This window comes from Abrus precatorius, unplaced genomic scaffold, assembly GCF_003935025.1.
Source record: "Abrus precatorius isolate BTA unplaced genomic scaffold, Abrus_2018 Scaffold7, whole genome shotgun sequence".
Taxonomy (NCBI): Eukaryota; Viridiplantae; Streptophyta; class Magnoliopsida; order Fabales; family Fabaceae; genus Abrus; species Abrus precatorius.
Genome location: NW_020874417.1, coordinates 17,484,814 through 17,499,845, shown reverse-complemented (window position 1 = coordinate 17,499,845; position 15,032 = coordinate 17,484,814). Strand labels below are relative to the sequence as shown.

The window sequence follows — 15,032 nt, the reverse complement described above, 5'->3', positions numbered from 1 at the left end:
CTAATTTAAATATTTAATATTTATTTAAAATTATAAAAATATTAAATTATTGTAAAATCATGCATTATAAGATAATACAATGAAAAAATGTTTTAACTCTAAAAAATAGAAACTATATTATGCAAGGATGAATGAAAAACATTAACATATGCTCTTTAAAATTACATTGATTATTTCACAAGTATATCTGAATGAATCGAGTTGACTTACTTTAATGAAATTAAAAAAAAAAAGTCATTAAATAAAATTCGAAGCTATACTGTAAATTAAGTAGGATGGGTAATATAGTGTCGTGCTTCTAATTCGTTGCATTTGGGTCTTGAGGCGCGAAAGCCCAATTAGTGCACACGAGCAGTTGCCAAAATCAAAACCCTACCGAAAACTGAAGACGTTAGCGCCTTGTGAAGCAGTTACATTAGATAACAATGGGAGGCAGTGGAAGATCACGCACTCAGAGAAAGCATTTCCGTCAAAGCAGAGAAAACATTTGGAAGCGTTCCAAATCGGAGTCCGATCCTTCTTCACTCTCTGATACCCAAAATCCTACTTGGACTCCATTCGCCACTCAGAACTCCTCTTTCGATTCCTATTACAAAGAGCAACGAATAGTAGAACCGCAACAGTGGGATCAATTCGTTTCAGTTCTCAGAACTCCATTACCCGCAACCTTTCGAATCAACTCTAGGTAAACGTCGTATTCTAATATACACTTTCCCATCGCTGCTAAGTAAATCGACATGTCGTTTGTTTCCTGATTGCAGTAGCCAGTTTTCCGACGACATTCGTTCTCAATTGGAGAATGACTTTGTGCATTCTCTTCGTGACGAGGTATATCAAAACTACTAAAATGGCGGTTGCAGAAGTGCTGATGCCGTTGTTGTTGTTGTTTTTGGTTAATCTTTATTTGTGGTTGTGAATTGTTGTTGTTACTTGTAGGTTGCTGAAGGGGGTGAGACAGAGGCCATTCGGCCATTGCCGTGGTATCCTGGGAATTTTGCTTGGCATTCTAATTTTTCTCGGATGCAGCTTAGGAAGAACCAAACACTTGAGAGGTGAATACACATTCTGATGATCTATGAGTTGCATTTGATTGCTTGGCTTGATAGAGCCATCAAATATGTGTGTACGCGTGTTAGGATTTTAAGTTTGGACGTCACCACATTTATGACACGAATGAATGTTTCCTTTCGTAAATTCATATCACTGAATATTTCATAATTATTTATATGAATGAAATAATTAAGAAATGGTCAGTATATCACTGAATATTCTGTTCCTTCCATATTCCCTTCCTAAATTAATGTTGATATGGACCCAACACACCAAACATTTCAATTGTCTAATAAATAAAAGATACTTAGGTGTTTTTCATGATAGGTGATTTATGGAATATGAGCTCCATCATAGGTATTTTATTTTCTTTTCTGTCTCGTGAACATTTGGTTCTCAGCACTAAGCAATATTTTTAGGGCCTGCTTTATATGCTAATTTTTTTTTCTAAATGATTTGAACCTTTATTTGATTTTATAGTTTTGCTATTCAATGGTTGTGATGGAACAAAGTTGACAAGTTTGATGAAATTTGAAAAGATATAATACTTTGCACATGATCATATTAGATGGACAGAATAGAATCACCAGGTGCAGAGTATGTCTGGTGACCTCAAGATATAGTTCAGAAACTTGAGTATGCTATTTCCTCACTGTAACACTTTTTTTAAAAACAATTTGGGAAATAGGATGACAGGGAGCTAATTACAATTCCTGGCTTTAATTTGTTGAATGATGTACCCTAAATATAAATCTGTTTATGTATTAACTTGTATGAAGATGCATTGCTAGAAACACCATCCTTTTCATTATCTTATTATATGATATTAATTGGTGGTTACATGGTTTGCTGAAGTTTCACATGTTTTTCCCCTTTAGAAAAGTATTTAGGGACAAAGCAATACCCATTTCTAAAATTAAAGAATATTTAACTTACCTACATTTAGTTCTTAGTTGTTGGTCTTATGACTCTCAGAACAGTGACTGGTGCACACTTATTGACATATTTATCAGAATGCATAAACATGCTACTTCCAAACAATGAATTGATTGAAATGGTATGTCAATTGCTGCCACTGATTATGTTTAGTCTTGCAGGTTCCATGAATTCTTAAAACTAGAAAATGAGATTGGAAATATTACAAGACAGGAAGCTGTCAGTATGGTGGGTCACATTACATAGTCCTTTAAACTTCATGATGATACAAAAAAAATATTTTCTTTTCTTTTTGAATGGTCTAGTGCCTGTTGGTTACTACTTGTTCTAACATTTCAATAATTTAACTTGTATCACTCTAATGGTTGTTTGTGACATAGGTTCCTCCCCTCTTCTTGGATGTGCATTCAGATCATTTTGTACTTGATAGTAAGCAACTTCTAATGCATAAAGTACTTTTTGCTGTTTTACTTGCCCTTATTCTATTTGCTTGATTTGGAATTCAAACCTAAGTGTTTGTGACTAATTTTCTTCATCTTGCCTTTTTTAGTGTGTGCTGCACCAGGTTCAAAAACATTCCAATTGCTTGAGATTATACACCAGTCAACCAAAACAGGATCATTACCAAATGGAATGGTTTGTCTCATTTTAATTACAAAAGTGTTGCTCTCTTTTTCTTTTCCCTTTATTCATTGTATTTATCATGTATTGGTGGTTAGAATCATTTGATATTGAATGATTTTTTAAATTTGACCTGTAATGACTGGGTAGGCTACATATGCAACATTTGTTTATTAATCTTTTTTATGATTAGGTTATTGCAAATGATCTGGATGTCCAAAGATGTAATCTTCTTATCCACCAAACAAAAAGAATGTGCACAGCCAACCTAATTGTTACAAATCATGAAGCACAACACTTTCCAGGATGCCGTTTAAACAGAAATTATGAAAGGATGGAGTTAGATCACAATTTTGGCCAACTGTTATTTGACCGTGTTCTGTGTGATGTGCCATGCAGTGGAGATGGTACCCTTCGAAAGGCACCTGATCTCTGGAGGAAATGGTAGTTTTTATTCCTTCCTCTTCCTCCTCTTTCTTTTCTTTTCAACCAACAAATTATTGTTTTGAGACTTATTTTACATTTTTGTAGGAACACAGGGATGGGACATGGTCTTCACAGTCTACAAGTTTTAATTGCTATGCGAGGTTTTTTATTTTTATTTTTTTCCATATCTATTTTAGGGCCTGTTGTTGTAGGTGTTTCTGTTTTGTTACAAGTAGCAGTTATGTTTTTTTTTTTTTTTTCTCTTTCAATTAGAAGATTAATAATAACTGACAATGGTAGGCTCACCGAGTTGGAACTTAATAGACATATACTTTGGGGAATATATAATTTCACTGTCAATTCTTGCTGAGGTTGGTAGTCAGTTCTTGCCTTGGAATGAGGATGGCCTCCCTTTACCCTACAAATTTTGTGGCTATTAAAAAGATCCTTAATAAGATGGCTTAATTCTACATTATGCTTGTTAGGGTTTTGTTAATGAGTAGAATGCATGATGATAGATTGAATTAAATAAGACTTATCTAGCATGGGTAACTAGTATTAGTTACAAAATCATCATGGTGACTTGAGCTACATTTTAAATTGACCATGATATTGAGTGGAACTTTTGTGCTTCCAGATTAAACATGCTTTCACAGTTGCATTATGCTGAGTTGGAAGGATCAGACTAGTAATTTCTTTACATGTCATGTGTCTTCTGAAGATGAAAAGGATTCTTTATTACTCCATGGAATAATTTCATGTTATGTGCTTTAAACTGACTTCCTCTTCTTACCTAGTTCTAAAAATTTTAAAGACAGATTTCTATTGTATAAAACTACTTCCATGTCTTAGTTGAGTAGATATGAACTAGGGTTTGTAATATTTATCTAAGAAGTTTTGGCAATCTCAATGTCTATATTGATTTTTTTCAGGCGTATCTTTACTTAAAATTGGTGGAAGAATGGTTTATTCAACGTGCTCAATGAATCCTATTGAGAATGAAGCTGTGGTTGTTGAGGTAATCTCCATTTTAATTAGAAGCATGGGCACACTGATTTCTTAGGCATACCTGTTTGATGTACGTACTTGTTATAGGCAAGCCTTAGGTACTAGCTTTAGAAAATGTGGGTACAGACTTGCAAAATTTTCCGAAAAAGTAGTAGAATATGACCTAGGCAATTCTGTTTCACCTATTTGTTTCTTTTCATTTCGACTCCAAAAGCATCTGATTCCCCATTTGTTGGTGTAGCTCATGGCAATGAGATGCAGTGCCTGTTTAGCAATATAGAAATTCGTGTTGAAACTTTTGTTGGAAGAAAAATCAAAAGACTGATCAATCTATATTTGCTAGTTACTACTTGTTACTTATCCCCCCAAAAGATATGGAAATGTGGGAAGGAGAGAACAAAATCACCATAGATGGCAAATGGCCATTGCATCTATGCCAGATAGAACAGACTCACCTGCATCAGGGGTTGCAAACAGCCACCATGAGCTATGCCAGTGAAGAAGGAAGATTATGGGGCTGAGTCAAGATACACAGAAATGAAAAGTATGAAAATAGCAATGTCATGGAAAACGCTGTCCTGCTTTAGGCATATTTATACCTAGTCATTTCGAGCCTTATTCATTTCTGAAAATTAAAGAAAAGGTGTATTCCAAGCACTAGGGTGCATTAGATATCTGTGTACCATGATTCAGAGATTCATATTAACATTTCTTGTGGTGATTAGACTTTTGGGTGCATTTGGATAACTTCTTAAAAGCATTTTGCTAAAATAGTTTTTTGTAGCTTTTTTCCAAAGCTACTCTTTCTATTTTCTAGCTTATAGAAACAACTTTTTTAGACATTTGTAAAATTAAAAAGCACTTTCTTTGGACAAAGGGCAACCAAGAATATGAAGAGGAGCTTTGCTAAATTCATATTTCTTTAAACACTGTTTTCACAGGTTTTACGGAGGTGTGGAGGATCTGTTAAACTTGTTGATGTCTCTTGTGAGCTTCCACAACTTATTCATCGGCCAGGTCTCAATAGATGGAAGGTTTGTGTTTGCTGTGATCAACTTACCATTTATATGTAAAATTGAAAAACAGATATGTTCCCTACATCATGTTATTTGCAATGTTGGCCGGGTTTTTTAGTTTCCTATGTTCTTTCTGCTGGATGGTAATCAGTGTTCCAATATACTGTACTTTCCTAACGTTAGCTGTGGGTAAAATTTTTAGTGTAGTGTAGCAGCTGTCTCTTCTAACTCAAGACTGCCAGGTTGAAATGTTTCATTTATTCCTAGCTATATGAATTTTGATAGACTTGGAATGCTGTTTTACTCGTTTTTTGTTTGGAACATGACTGGTAGTGAATTATTTCTAATCAGATTTATGCTATTTGATCAGTTGGATATCAAGTTATAAATACATTCATGTCCATGGTAAAAAAATCAAGGTTTTAACTCCAAACAGAAATTCCTTATGTTTATCCAACTTTAATGTGTATTCTAGTGGAAGCTGTTGGTTCTGCATGTGATTTAGTTTGTAGCTTTGAATGTGGAAGGGGTTGAGTTTGTTTGTGGCAGTATCCTTTTGATATTTTTTAAAAGTGTTCGATTTTGGAGATGCAGGTATATGACAAGGGCACTTGGTTAGTCTCTTACAAAGATGTTCCTAAGTTCCGTAGAAGTGTAATTCTTCCCAGTATGTTTCCTTCTGGTAGAGACCAACAGGATCCTATTGATAGTAGTTGTAATGCTGACATAGGAGATGACATTAGTAGTAGTGTTAATGGAAATGCTGGAGATGGTAGTCAAGCAGTAGAGAATCCTGTGACGACTGAGTCTGCTGAGGAAGTTTCTGATTTCCCTCTAGAGCACTGCATGAGGATTGTGCCCCATGATCAGAACACTGGAGCCTTCTTCATTGCTGTATTGCAAAAAGTTTCTCCTCTGCCAGGTAGTTTCTTGTATTACTTGATTTGTTTTTCTCTCCGATTCTGTTTAAATATAATCAGGGACTTCTGTGAACATGGAAACATAATTCCAAGTTCCCATTTCTGCCTTTGTTATGTTAAATTTTGTCAGACCTTTGCTTGCCATAATAGGTTTGTGATTGTTTTCTCAGGAACTCCAGAAAAAACTAGAAAGGAAATTGATGAGCAATATGTAGAACCAGCAAACCAGAGTCTTCAGGATGCATATGAAGAAGTCTTAAACACAGTTTCAAATGACAATGAACCCAATGCAGAAGATTTGGAAGTTAGCCCGATCACATGTGAAGAACATAATTCAGAGGAAACTCAAGTGCCCCATAATGTACAAAACATTGTAAAGAGGGTTCCGGGCAAGAGAAAGCTACAAATACAAGGCAAATGGAGAGGTGTTGACCCTGTTGTCTTTTTCAAAGATGAAGCAATTATTAATAGTATAAGGGATTTTTATGGAATCGATGAGCGTTTCCCATTTAATGGTCACCTTGTTACAAGAAACAGTGATACTAGTCATGTGAAGAGAATTTACTATATCTCCAAATCAGTCAAGGATGTTCTTGAATTGAACTTTAAAGTCGGGCAGCAACTTAAAATAACCTCAATTGGCCTGAAGATGTTTGTAAGTATATTTTATTCTCAATTAAGAGATATGTGTGTTTGTTAGTATTGTTATTTTGTGTAGTTGGTTTATTTGTCACCCATGCTACTAGTTGTAAAATTATTGTATACAGATGATAGTAATTTCTTCATTAGAAAATGCCTTAGAACATAGGTAGGTAGATAATAATGTAGGCCCACAAGATTGATCTAGGCATGGAAGACAGTTTTAGTTGGAATTGATTAGCAAAAGTGGTGTGTATATTGTTTTCAACGTTTTGATTATGAAGGAGCTAATAATAATATTAGGGTTCATTTGGTGCATAGAATTGAAATTATGGTTGGAAATTGTAATTGTAATTCTATCATAATTGGAATTGGTTCAAAATCATAATTCCTGTATTTGAGTTGTAAAAAGAATTGGAGTGTAGAATTATAATTCAATACTGACTTTTAATTTCATTTTGATTTGATCAAGCTCAATGGTATTGTATAATCCATATAGCTACCTCACCTGGTGTTATAAGGCTTGATTGCTATTATTGTTGTTGATAGCTCTAATTTGGGGTAGTTATGGATAAGATTAAGTTAGGTTTAAGAAAAGTATTAATCCTGAGGAGCTGGTGGCTGCAATGAGATAAGGGGGTGGTAGAGATGTGGTGGCAGCAGCAATAGTTGGTGGAGGCAGTGACATCAACAATAGTGAGGGCGTCAATGGTGATTTTTAGTGGTGGTGAGGATGGAAATGGCTGTGGTGATGGTAGAGATAACTGGGGGTGTAAGGGTTTGGGTGGCAATGGGAGTTTAGTGCCAGAAAGGGGTAGTGTCAGTGGTGGTAGGAATGACAAAAATGGGGAGAGAATTGTTTGGTGTGGGAGTGAGATTTGGATTTGTAATTCAGGGGATACAAGTTAAAACTCGAGAATGTTAGTTTTAGTTATATTAGTATTAGAATTTCATGAAATTGGACCTAGAATTGTGATTTCAATTTTAAAAGGACTTCCAAACGTCGTAATTACAATTCTAAGGTGATTTCAAACCCCAATTTTTGGGCCAAACGGACACCTAGAGAATTGTTCTTATGAATCATTTCATAAATTTTCCGATACTTATTTCTGGTATTTTCTACGCAATTTTTAGGTTGAATTTTATGAATTATTGTCAACTAATTAAATCTTGGCATATTATAATTGGTAAGGATTGTGTATGTAATATAATAAGTAAATAATTCATTCAGAACTTCGTTTACAAACTAAATTTGTTTATGGAGCATAGCTTTCTAGAATATCTCAAGTGACACGCATGCTGTAATTTATTGGCACAATCTACAGTTAAATTAGTAAGTCTGGCAAGTATTACATAAATAAATCATTTCAATGGCATAGCCTTGTAGCAGACTCATCCCTAATTGTAATGGGAAATATTTATCGGTGAGTCCGTGACTGTCAGTGATAAAAGAGCTTTTTGATGAGTTCTTGTGAATAACTTAGTGAAATATACTTTTGCTAATCTTACAGGAAAGGCAAACAGCACGAGAAGGTAGCTCTGCACCATGTGCTTTCCGGATATCATCTGAAGGATTGCCTCTTATTCTCCCATACATTACCAAACAGATTCTGCATGCATCACCGACAGACTTCAAGCATCTTCTGCAGAACAAGGATATAAAGTTTGCAGATTTTGTTGATGGCGAGTTTGGTGAAAAGGCAGCAAACCTAATGCCAGGCTGTTGTGTGGTAATTCTGGGTAAAGGTATGTATGTATCGCCATGCCACAGAAAAAGGTTCATACCCATTGCCATGGACATCTTTTTATGGGGCCTTATTTTTCTGCAGGAAAGAGAGTTGTTACAGAGTCCCTCAAGGTGGATGAGTCAACAATAGCCATTGGATGCTGGAAGGGTAGGGCGAGATTGACAGTGATGGTTACTGCAATGGACTGCCAAGAACTACTTGAAAGGCTTTTAATACGTTTTGACACTGAAAAGTGTTCTCCTGGGCATGTGGACAAATCTTCCAAGGATGTGGTAGGTGAAATACAGCCTGTACAAGAGTTGAACAGTAAAGATGATGATGATGTGAAAGCTCTTGCTAGCTAAAAAGCGACAAATTAAGATACTTATTACTCAATCATTACTAATTTTGTCCTTCACCGGTTCACCCACGAAATGTTAGTGAAAAAATTGCTTGTTTTTGTTAACCTTTTCATTATTTTCGATGCCACAGACGTTGGTCCATTTTTGTATTAATAGCATTCTATAGCTTTGGTTAAATGTTTATGGGGAACTCATACGGTTGGGAGGTTCAAAATGAAAAATAGCTCCGTAATCTATTCAAACCTGCACATATTTTAAATTTGGAAAGTCGTTTCTAGCTCATTAAGGTTAATAGTGACATGAAATTAGTAGATTTTAGCTTAACAGTGATTAAGATTTTAGTAGATACAGTCCTAGCTACCAAGTTGTTTTAGATTTTGTGATGCCTGAAAGGTAGATTGTACTTACAAAAGAAAGTTTCTTGGACAATTCCATAGGTGCATACGCCCAGAAAGATATAGGAATGAAAGAAAGAGAAGTAATTCATGTAATAATTAATATGACGTGATAAGAGAGAGTTTAACTGTTAACATTAAGGTATTTATATATAAAAATTGAATTGAAAATAAAATATGTGCAATGTTTGAGTTGACTTTCCTTTTTGCTTAACTAACGTCGCCTGGTTGTTTCAATATTATGTAATCAATTTGTGTCTAAAGACGAATAATCATGATTTCTATGATACGAAATCTAAAATATATTAAATCATAGTGATAAATTTTCACTTTCACAAAATTAATCTTGTTGATGCAAACAGGCTTGAAATCAAAGTTTGTAGGCACTTTTATATTCAAGCGTATGGCATTGAAACTGATAAAGTAGAATTTCATGTTACCAGCTCTAATATATATTTATTTGAATTTTAAAACTATATAATTTTATTGAGATTATTTCATACTAATTTAACACACTCTAAGATTAAAATTTGTGATTGATATTAATTTAAGCATACATCTTAATTATGTCTACAATTTAAAATTATTTTGACTAAAATTTAAACAAACATTTTACATTTAAAAGTAATTTTTACTTTATACTACCCATACGAAATTAATCCCTTGAAACTTATAAAAATATCATTTCTAAAGACATTAGAGTTTTCTAAGCTCTATTCTTTCCGAATCAATTTATTTTTAAAATTGATGTTATGGAAATCAAAATACAAATTAACTATACCCATTATATACATAAACCTTTATTTTTTCGGTCCATACATATCAATACCTTAAGATTGTTAATATGATACGACCTAAATAAAGTTTGTTAATTTGATGGTTAGAACATTGTTAAGCCTTGACCCAAAAAAGACTCACATTGTTAAGCCAGTCTTGTTTAGCTGTCTCAATCCTCTAACGAGATTCATGCATGAAAACGTTGTTGCTGAATTTATGAAGGACCTCGTCCCCAAGTCCATGATTATAGGGCTTTCAAAATGACCCCATTAGACAAAAATAGCCATCTCAGACTGTGGCACGGGTGACGACGTTTTCACTTGCGATAGATAACGCTCCATGTCCAACCAATTCAACTACAAAATTCATGTATATTGAACCAAGCAGTTGCTCCCAAACCAAAAAAATAAAACAATGGGTATCTACCTTCACCTTTAGTGCTTTACTCACCAACCAAAACAATTAAAATTTAAATATACAAAAAGAAATGTGCCAAACCTTTAAAATTTGGTAGTAGGAACACAACCATGAAATACACTAAACTGAAACAAATTATAAATAAAGTCAGGATCCTTGACAACACATATTGCTCTTAGCAGGGACTTCCTGCGCAGGGCCAGGAACGATAATCTTCTGGCCAGACAAAGATGCCGAGTTCCCATTTCCCTGATTTTCATCAGCAGTTAGATTCTTCTTGTTGACAATGTTGTAGATTTCTGTCAAGACAGTCATGAAGGCTGTTTCAACATTTGTTGCTTCCAGTGCTGAGGTCTCTAAGAAAAATAAGCCTTCTTTCTCGGCAAACTCTTTTGCATCCTCGGTGGGTACATCACGCTGGTTCTCAAGATCACATTTGTTTCCTATGAGAATGATGACTATATTCTTGTCAGCATGGTTACGCAGTTCTTCTAACCAACGGGGTATGTGATCGAAGGTCTGGCGTTTAGTGATGTCATAAACCAACATTGCCCCAACAGCACCCCTGTAATATGCACTTGTAACTGCTCTGTATCTGTACCATAAACCATAAACCATTGAAATATCAGGGAAAACAGTGAATCAACCATTCGAATGCCACCAAGTTATGATAAAAAATAATTGTAGATAATGATGTGAGGAAGCATAACTAGCTATAAATTGCATGCAGGAAAAATTAAGTCTTTTTCACAGATTATTGCAAATAACTGGGTAAAAAAAAAAACGTGTCCAATTTGCTAGTAAGCCCAGTTTAACCAGAATAAAAATAACCAAAAGCGAGAAATAAAGATTTCCAAATGACTTAACGATAAAAAAACTAAATGATGCTCATGCAAAAAGCTACTTGATCAAAATTACCAAGTTCTGAAATACTATCATTAAATCTTTGCGGATTGAAATGATAGAGTGAAAACCTTAATATTTTGCAATACCCACTTCTAGTGTGAATCGTTTGCCTAGATTGTCCATGCTGCCACTTTCATGGCTGTTCTGTCACATAGATAGTTCTATCTGTGTGAGCCGAATTTCTAGGTGCAGAAAGGTTTTAAACTAGGCTTGGAAATCAGTTATTTTAGAAGCTCAATACAATGGAGAATGGTGACATCTAATTTAAATTAGGAAATAGAATAAGATTCTATGTCTTCCTAATCAGTTTATGTAACTCATTTCTCTATACTCTGAAGCATGGCATCATATTACATTAAACAACATGCACTTTTTCATGCACTACCATTAGTTGGAATCCCCTCCCAAAATCAATACCAAAAATTTACACATGCATGCTTTGTTCCAAATTTTGTTTTTATTTTCCCTTTGCATAGCTATTCTTTGTCAGGAAGAACGACAGGCAGAGGTGCATCAGGTTGAAAGTCGTCAACTTCTATGTAATGATTCATCAAACAAATGGCATTACTATCAATTACCGTAAAGTTAATTTATAAATTTATGTTAACATAAACATGACAGCAACGCAAAATTAAATCGAATGAGATTGTGTAGTATATGTTAATATTACTTCTGGATTCTATTTATAGGAAATAAATACTTATAAAGTTAATAATAATATATTTATATTATGTTTTAGAAATATTCATAATATTAAATGTATAATTAAGAACATGTGTTAAAAAGTTAAAACAATAAAATTTTAATTAAAAATAAAAATATTTATTATCTCAAAATTATAAAAACATTATATGCACTTTTTTACAAAAATTTAAAGCATTAGTATATTAAATGTTTTTTAACATGCCCTCTTAAACTCATGTTAAAAAAATTGTTAAACTAATCAATATATCCATATCACTAAAGATGTCGTTAACAAAAATTTTATAATAACTAAAAACATAACAAAAATAATAATTAATACATTTTTCTCAAAGTTAAGAGGAAAAGAAAAACCACAATGCCAAGGTGTTGTTGCTCGATATTTGTTCTAATACAGCATTGTCTTAATACCACCGTTGCAAACTTGAAAAACACTCCTGGAAGAAATAAACGATCCTGCATAACAACAGAGGCAACGCAACGCCGGCAATTACGGTAACCGAGACCACACCACAGCTCAACTTAAAATCATCGGCACAATCACGAATTCTAATTCACAACGTATCCACTAAACAACAAGTGATCACTGAAATAATTGAAATCCTATTAAGATACTCTATGGATTATTAAAGTTGCGAAAAGATTATTCACTTGCTTTCGCGGTAAATTCCAGAGACTCTGCCATGCCTAATAGATTTTCGTGTTTCAGTCACGCATCAATTACCAACACACACCTAACCATACATGATAATATAGTAGATCAGCACAGCAACCTCAGTTAGTACTCAAACCACACGATCCGATTCCGATTATCAGATCACGCGCGAAACGAAGATATAAATAGTAATCATGCAAGCAACGGATTCAAATTGAAGAGATAGTAGCTATAGCGAACCATGAAAATGAAGTTGAGATGGAAAAGAAGGTATAGAGTACCGTTCTTGGCCTGCAGTGTCCCAGATCTGAGCCTTGACGGTCTTGTGATCGATGACCAAAGTGCGTGTCTGAAATTCAACACCGATGGTGGACTTCGAGTCCAAGCTGAACTCGTTCCTCGCAAACCTCGCTAATATCTGTGACTTCCCCACCGCTGAGTCCCCTATCAGCACCACCTTGAATACGTAGTCTATCCTCTGGTTTGCATCTCCATACCCTCCTCCTGCACCTGCCATTTCCACTGTTCGCTCTATTTCTTTTACTCTTCTGTGTTATACATACACACGCCCACACATATATACACCGTTCCTGTTTTGCTGTTTCTTTTGCTTTAAGGTTAAATTAAAACCAATAAATGAGTAAAATATTTAATAATTGGATGCATCTTCTGAAAGGTGAGACTCTTTTTCGATAAATCGGCTTTTTGATCAAAGGAAAAATCGTTTATTTTGAACTTAAATATGTTTTTAAGTTTTTATAAGATTTTAGCTTTGGGTTATTTAAACATTTTCTTAAGGGTTTAGTCCTTATTTTTATTTTAGAATTAGTTTTTTTAGTCTTCAATAACTACTAAATGACGATGAAATTAATTAAAAAAGTATGACATATTGATTATTTATGCAATTATATAAGTGAAAGAGAATAACATATTTAAATTACAAAAACATATAAAATAAACAAATAATTTAAAAATATAAAGTCTAAAAATATATTATATTTATTTAATTTATCTGTGTACTTCAAATTTGTATATCTTTATTTCGATAATTTGTTAGGGGGTTTAATTTAATTTAATAAAAACCAGTGAGCGAGATCAAAATATTTAAATTGCACAAAAAAAGTTATAAAAAATAAAAAAATACAAGGATATAATAAATTATTTATTTTTCCTATTCCAATTTTATATATCTTCATCTCAATGATTTTGTTAGGGGGTTTGATTTAATAATAATGATAATGGTAATGGTATGAGAAGGGGGGGCGACACGTGACACATGCACGAATGAGTTGGGAGTGAACATGTGTATTTGGGCACCAATCAGAAGTGGGGGCTTAGCATATGAGAGTGTTGGGTGTTTGTACCAAGAAAATTATTACGGTGGGAGAGGATTCTGTTATCGCTTGATGAGGAATGAAAGACGAACGAAATGACAGTTGGGGACAGCTTTACTGGGTTTACTTTCCTTCCATTCATCACAGAACCGTATGTCTCATGGGAATGAGTTGTCTGATATGTCTTTTGGACAAATTTATTATAATATTGTAAATTAAAAAATAATTTATTATTTTATAGTAAATCTGAAATAATTTCTTAATTTTAGATTTTTTTTATGTAAATCAATTTTTTGTCATAACGGCTGGCAAAAATAATTAATTTTTAAATTTTTTAATATTTATTTCGCTAAAAAAGTATAAAATATAACTTCTTAGAGCAGTTACTTTAAAACTGCTCTCATAACTCTATTTTAGAGAGCGGTTCATAGACCGCTCTGAAATTTCAATATTAGAGAGCGGTTCCATTTGAACCGCTCTCAAAAGTCATGTTAGTGAGCGGTTCCATATGAACCGCTCTCAGAAGTACATATTAGAGAGCGGTCCTGTCAGAACCGCTCTCTTAGATTTAAAATGGACGGCTGGAGAGATTTTGATACACGTGGCAACATCTGAGATGATTCGCGCTATTACTGACGAAAGTTTATTTCGCCCTGCAGTTAGCGAAACCGCTCAGGCATTGATACGTGGCCAAATGTTCAGTAACTTTGACCGACGTCCTTCTTCCTCTTCCGTGACGGTCCTCCTTCGTTTCCATTTTGCTTTTTTCCGTCTCTGCTTCTCCATCATCGTCCTCCAGGCAGAAGTTTCAAAATTTGTTTTGATTTACTGTGAAGGATCAAATACTGTTACGAATTTAAGAGGTATGGAACTATAATATGCATTTATATATTATTTTTAGTTTGATTTTGTTAATTGAAAAATCTGATAATAATATTGTAATTTTTTTAAACTCTATGTATGCAGGTGATTTGATTGTAATAAATAATTTTTACACCTATAATGAAGTAAAATTTTAAAATTGTAAAATTTTAAATGCAGTAATCATAATTTATATGAAATATATGTATAAAATTTGTATGTAAATAATAAAAAATTTTACTTTTAAAAACGTAATATTATTTATATAATTATAAACTAA

General features: G+C 33.7%; 2 protein-coding genes across 5 annotated transcripts; one reads left to right on the top strand and one right to left on the bottom strand.

Moving 5' to 3' along the window:
* Positions 1-321: 321 nt before the first annotated feature.
* LOC113873888 (tRNA (cytosine(34)-C(5))-methyltransferase-like) lies at positions 322-8,967 on the top strand. 3 transcript variants are annotated; one of them, XM_027512249.1, is made up of 15 exons: positions 352-685; positions 762-828; positions 937-1,052; positions 2,148-2,214; positions 2,367-2,415; positions 2,537-2,622; positions 2,801-3,051; positions 3,139-3,194; positions 3,966-4,051; positions 4,983-5,075; positions 5,652-5,772; positions 5,827-5,979; positions 6,148-6,632; positions 8,128-8,362; positions 8,446-8,948. In XM_027512249.1, exons 1-15 carry the CDS (start codon positions 426-428, stop codon positions 8,706-8,708), a joined length of 2,388 nt encoding a protein of 795 aa, XP_027368050.1. In that variant the 5' UTR covers positions 352-425; the 3' UTR covers positions 8,709-8,948. The 3 variants fall into 3 exon arrangements, with proteins under 3 accessions (XP_027368048.1, XP_027368050.1, XP_027368049.1); XM_027512247.1 differs by having other exon boundaries at positions 322-685; positions 5,652-5,979; positions 8,446-8,967; XM_027512248.1 differs by having other exon boundaries at positions 5,652-5,979; positions 8,128-8,370; positions 8,466-8,948.
* Positions 3,882-13,101, bottom strand: LOC113873889 (ras-related protein Rab11A). Of its 2 annotated transcripts, XM_027512252.1 has the most exons (3): positions 12,839-13,100; positions 10,559-10,889; positions 3,882-3,920 (listed from the first exon to the last, which is right to left on the bottom strand). In XM_027512252.1, the coding sequence occupies exons 1-3, from the start codon at positions 13,072-13,074 to the stop codon at positions 3,882-3,884; spliced, it is 606 nt and encodes a 201-aa protein (XP_027368053.1). In that variant the 5' UTR covers positions 13,075-13,100. The 2 variants fall into 2 exon arrangements, with proteins under 2 accessions (XP_027368053.1, XP_027368052.1); XM_027512251.1 differs by lacking the exon at positions 3,882-3,920 and having other exon boundaries at positions 9,855-10,889; positions 12,839-13,101.
* Positions 13,102-15,032: the final 1,931 nt, after the last annotated feature.

Excerpts from the sequence above, each read along its gene's own strand:
- LOC113873888 (XM_027512247.1), top strand. The coding sequence starts at position 426 with ATGGGAGGCAGTGGAAGATCACGCACTCAGAGAAAGCATTTCCGTCAA. Across the intron at positions 2,215-2,366 it reads GACAGGAAGCTGTCAGTATG|GTTCCTCCCCTCTTCTTGGA; the intron begins GTGGGTCACATT and ends TTTGTGACATAG. Across the intron at positions 6,633-8,127 it reads CAATTGGCCTGAAGATGTTT|GAAAGGCAAACAGCACGAGA; the intron begins GTAAGTATATTT and ends CTAATCTTACAG.
- LOC113873889 (XM_027512251.1), bottom strand. The coding sequence starts at position 13,074 with ATGGCAGGTGCAGGAGGAGGGTATGGAGATGCAAACCAGAGGATAGAC. Across the intron at positions 10,890-12,838 it reads GACACTGCAGGCCAAGAACG|ATACAGAGCAGTTACAAGTG; the intron begins GTACTCTATACC and ends TTTATGGTACAG.